General features: G+C 33.3%; 2 protein-coding genes across 3 annotated transcripts in view; one reads left to right on the top strand and one right to left on the bottom strand.

Moving 5' to 3' along the window:
- The window catches only part of LOC105448104 (probable enoyl-CoA hydratase, mitochondrial), a 37,425-nt gene that overhangs the window by 22,029 nt on the left and 10,882 nt on the right, over window positions 1-4,514 (bottom strand). The gene's annotated exons all lie outside the window — the stretch shown is intronic.
- LOC105448103 (rRNA biogenesis protein RRP36-like) lies at window positions 1,289-3,989 on the top strand. 2 transcript variants are annotated; one of them, XM_011686466.1, is made up of 7 exons: window positions 1,289-1,511; window positions 1,597-2,184; window positions 2,255-2,464; window positions 2,567-2,623; window positions 2,810-3,027; window positions 3,138-3,303; window positions 3,612-3,989. In XM_011686466.1, the coding sequence occupies exons 2-7, from the start codon at window positions 1,620-1,622 to the stop codon at window positions 3,716-3,718; spliced, it is 1,323 nt and encodes a 440-aa protein (XP_011684768.1). In that variant the 5' UTR covers window positions 1,289-1,511; window positions 1,597-1,619; the 3' UTR covers window positions 3,719-3,989. The 2 variants fall into 2 exon arrangements, with proteins under 2 accessions (XP_011684768.1, XP_011684767.1); XM_011686465.1 differs by having other exon boundaries at window positions 1,290-1,511; window positions 3,609-3,989.

Below are 4,514 nucleotides of genomic sequence, written 5' to 3'. Positions count from 1 at the left end.
TGTGCTCTTCCGATACTTAAATTTGTGTTAAGAGCTGAAGTCTACAAGCTATATTTACTTTTTCATGCTGCAATGTTTATTTTGTACAATGATACCTTAATTGATATTCATATGGCTGATGCAAATAATTTTATTGACATGTTTGTAAAGTATAGTGCCAATATTTTTGGAAAGGGTTTTGTTGTGTATAATGTTCATATGTTATTGCACCTGATTTCTGATGTGATGAGGTTTGGAAACGTTATGAATTTTAGCGCTTATCCGTTTGAAGACAAGTTGGGTGGATTGAAAAGGCTTATTACTACATCTTCCAAGCCTCTCCAGCAAATTTGTCGTAGGCTATGTGAAAGAGAATTAGTTAATACGACAATTTGTCTTCAAAATAAAGCAAGAGGTCTTATGTATAAACATGTAAATGGCCCAATAGCCGATATAGTTCCCATCATATCTCAGTATAAAAGATATGAACATGAATTTTATACACTGACTGTAACTCAGCCAAATAATTGTGTTTGCCTCAAGGATGGAATGTTTGGGTTTGTTCAAAACATTGTTGATACTGGACATGTAAATGGCTTGAAGATTGTAGTTAAAATTTTTGAAAATACTAAAGATCTGTATGATTATCCATTGCCATCCAGTGATTTGGGAATTTGTGTTGTCGAAAATCTGCATGAAAATTTAACTGTTTATGATTTCTCAGACATTCTTTACAAATGCATTTATCTTCCTTATGGGAAACAGAAATATGCAGTTTTTCCTCTGCTTCATCTCTTATAATGTATTTCTCAACTGAAAATAATTCTTTGTCTGTTAAGAGGTATGTAGATTGTTTTATGAAACCTAGCTTAGCTGTACATGATAACTTATGTTAGTTGTAGCTGTGACTATTTACATGACTTTCTTCTCTTCCCATCATATTGTAGTAAATGGTTTTCCATATAATTACAACATCAAAATATAAATGGTTGGGAGATATACCTTGATTAATATTAAGCGGGATCCGATTGTCTACATCGCCAACTGGCTAATTTAATATAAAATTTTCTGATTGATGGTACACTGAAAAATTATTCTGGGCATCGGCCGATATGAGTGAATGTGGGCTATCGAGACCTTTCCATTAATGTTTGATGATATGTATGTGTAGTTTCTAATAATCTGATATCTCTCTAATCTGTGTATTAATTTAATATTTCATGATTTTCATGACTTTCAAAAAGTTTTATGTGTAGGATGTATAGAAATGCAATTTTTTGTTTTGCTGTTTTTCTATCAGGAAAATTATAACTCCACATTTATTGTATTTTAGGTAAAGCCGTATAGCATTATCGAAACGAAAGATGAAGAAGGACGAACAATTACCTCTATTGTCCCAACTAAATGGATTTTTGACGGTGTAGTTCTATGTCCACAAAATGCAAAAGATGAGGAGAAAGCTGTGAAGACATATATTGATGCAGACAGTGAAACATGGAAATGTCTGCCATGTACAATACGAAAAACTTATAGTGAGTTTATGTCCTAAACTATAAAATTTGATACGATCAGTAAGTTTACTGTTGAAACATTTGTTGCTTGTTCTATTGTTTCTAGATTCATATGGAAAAGCCAGAGAGATGCTTCCAATGGCCGAAGATACGGATGGGCTTGATACAGATAAAGAAACCAGAAAAGGCATGAGAAAGAAAAAGAGAAATATATTATATGATGATGATGATGATGATGATGATGATGATGGAGACGAGGATCATATAGAAATGTCCAAAGGAAAGAAAAAAGCTCTACCTGTGCCACCACCGTCTACTTATAAAAAAAAACAGTTAGAAATCAGAAATAGTAGCTCTGTGCGGAATGCTCTGCAGAGACTGAAAAATCAAAGAGCGGAGAAAAAGAACAGAATTAACACAATCAATGAGAGATCACAGACAGAAGAAGAAATGGTAGATGATATTCAGGAAAAGCTAAAAAAACGATGTGCGGAAGATACTAATGTGGAACTTGAAAAAGCTCGTAAAAGAATTCAGGAACGTAGAGAAGAGAAGGCAAAACAGGAAAGAGAGAAAGAGGCTCACCTACTAAAGAAGCCAGGAACAATAGATAAAGAAAATGAAATGCCTAGTAGCCAATATGATTCACAGCTCAGATCACCTGATTTCCGTTCAGAATTTCTTCCATTGATAAGTAAGTGCCATTGGAATTGGTAATATTTTTTAGATATATTGGTGTATCACATTACTTGTTTATACTGCAGATGAGGTGGAGAATGATATAGATAAAATGATGTCCATTACAACTTGCCGTTCAATCTCTGCACTTGATCATCCAAAGTTTGCCACATTTAGTTGTTCAAACTCTGCTGCAACCAACCAATCTCAATCCTCACATCAACCATACATGTCTTACTCGAAAACATCGCCTTCAGTACCGAATGCCCGGAATCATGTGCAAAAAATAATGTCTGGTAAGTACTGCTCAACTTGAGTAGCTTTAATACGTTTTGCACGATATTATTTGTCTATATTGTATTTCATTGTTTTATTTAATGCATTTTTATTTTATTTAGCGCCCTTAATGACAAACGAATCAAACTTAGATCAAGATAGATCTTCATCTTCGGCAGGAAAATACATGAATTATAACATTCATTTATTTCCTTTACTTATACCTTATAGTATCCAACACTATCCTGCGTTATATTATACATCTTTCACGTTATATTACATATCTTCTGAAAATCTGATTTGTCTCTACAGGCTTTACTATATACAGGCTCGGTATATTTTGGCTTCAATTTTTTATGTTACAGGTGTGCTTCTTATACTGAAGGCAGTTCTCACTAAACAAGAAGAATTCTCGCGAAAACTTCAAAATATGGACCATAAACTGGATCTTGTTGTAGACCTTGTTAGGACTGCTGAAGATGTCCAAAAACCAGAAGGATGGCCTACTTTTCCATTAGTTGATGTAAACTCCTTTTATGAATGGGAATTGTTTCTGCAAAACAATGACAACTACGATTTCGCAGTAAATATTTAATGTCATGCACTTTTAAAAAACTGGCAGCTAGGCAACTCATCTCAACACAATTAGTACTGTGTAACTTTTTCAATAATACTTTTTTTGTTTCTCTACAGGTTTCTCATTTCAGTGTCGTAGTTGGAAAAGGGACACACGAAGGAGAAATGGCTACCAACATATGTAAGAAGCTTTTCTCTCCTGAGGTTGCATCTAATCTAAATTGGGCAGGGACAGAGATAAAAAAAGGAATCAAATCAATGAAGTGTGGTGAATGCATCATTGGTAAGTTATTTAAACGTCTAATGTACTTTAGATTAGTATGAACATGACCAATTTAGATTTAAATACATTTAATTTTTCTTGATTTAATCCGTTTCATATTAATACATTTATTTTTATTTTTCTGGCATGGTTATTTGTTTAAAAACAGATTTATTCGGAAACATCTTTACTTTTACAGTCCTGCTGTGTCATGAAATACACTTGATTTACTCTTATTGAACATGATCTTATTAAGTTATGAATTAAACCTTGTATTTGGTATTTCTGATGCATAATATAGTAATTGTTTTAATCCTTTTTTTCAGAAGCATGTGCCAAGCAATATAAAGGAAATTTTTTGAAATCAAAAATCACAGGCTCTATTAGTACGTGGCTTCGAAGTCATTTGAAAAGGAGAGCCACAGATAATTGCTGATTTGCTAACACAGCGTTTGCGGAATTATTGTTGCCAGATCTTACTGTGACGAGCGATGACTTCCCAATTGTACCGTCGATTATCGAACCTCATATTTTCTATGATAAGTTTTGTAGTTAGGTTTCATCACAAATAACGCGACACATTTCGTCTTTAAACTATATATATATAAAGGTTAATATAAAAAGTAATTTACGGTAGAGTGTTGAACTCTAGAAGATGCTTATATAACAATGTTATCTCAAAATAAAAATTGTTCTTTTAATATAAATTGTTATTTTTAATGAAAAAGGGAATAAATATTGAAAATCGTACATAATATCATGCATTATTTTATGGCTGTTTGTGTTAACAGTAACTTGCTGTGAAGGCCATCACAAGTAAAAAAGTTTTAGTTGTAATCATAAGGCCGTAAGTATATTGACCAATCATAGTCGATAATTTTAAAACGTAAGATTGCAATTTTGATTGATTGATCGATTTGCTTACAGTCTTACGGTTATAACTAAAATTTTTTACGTATGATGATCATGAGACTGCGATTATCTTGCGCTGGTCGTACGAGCTTGTAACTTAGTCTTTAACGCGCTTTTTAAAACATATTTTGAGCGCTTAAAGTGCTATAAAACTGCTTTTCTCCAGCGCTGGTCGTACGCGCTTGTAACGCGCTTTTTTTAGTGGATTTTACATGCGCTTTTAAAGCGCTAACACGCTAAAAAAGCGCTTAAAAAGTGCTGAATTCCTGCACCTGCATTAGCGTTTTTTTAGCGCTTTTCAGGCGCTGCTGTGCTACGTG

Source organism: Wasmannia auropunctata, unplaced genomic scaffold, assembly GCF_000956235.1.
Source record: "Wasmannia auropunctata unplaced genomic scaffold, wasmannia.A_1.0 LD336088.1, whole genome shotgun sequence".
Taxonomy (NCBI): domain Eukaryota; kingdom Metazoa; phylum Arthropoda; class Insecta; order Hymenoptera; family Formicidae; genus Wasmannia; species Wasmannia auropunctata.
The sequence above is the reverse complement of the archived record's forward strand: the minus strand, read 5'-3'. Positions and strand labels throughout refer to the sequence as shown.

Excerpts from the sequence above, each read along its gene's own strand:
- LOC105448103 (XM_011686465.1), top strand. The coding sequence starts at position 1,620 with ATGCTTCCAATGGCCGAAGATACGGATGGGCTTGATACAGATAAAGAA. Across the intron at positions 2,185-2,254 it reads AGAATTTCTTCCATTGATAA|ATGAGGTGGAGAATGATATA; the intron begins GTAAGTGCCATT and ends TTTATACTGCAG. Across the intron at positions 2,624-2,809 it reads TAGATCTTCATCTTCGGCAG|GTGTGCTTCTTATACTGAAG; the intron begins GAAAATACATGA and ends TTTATGTTACAG.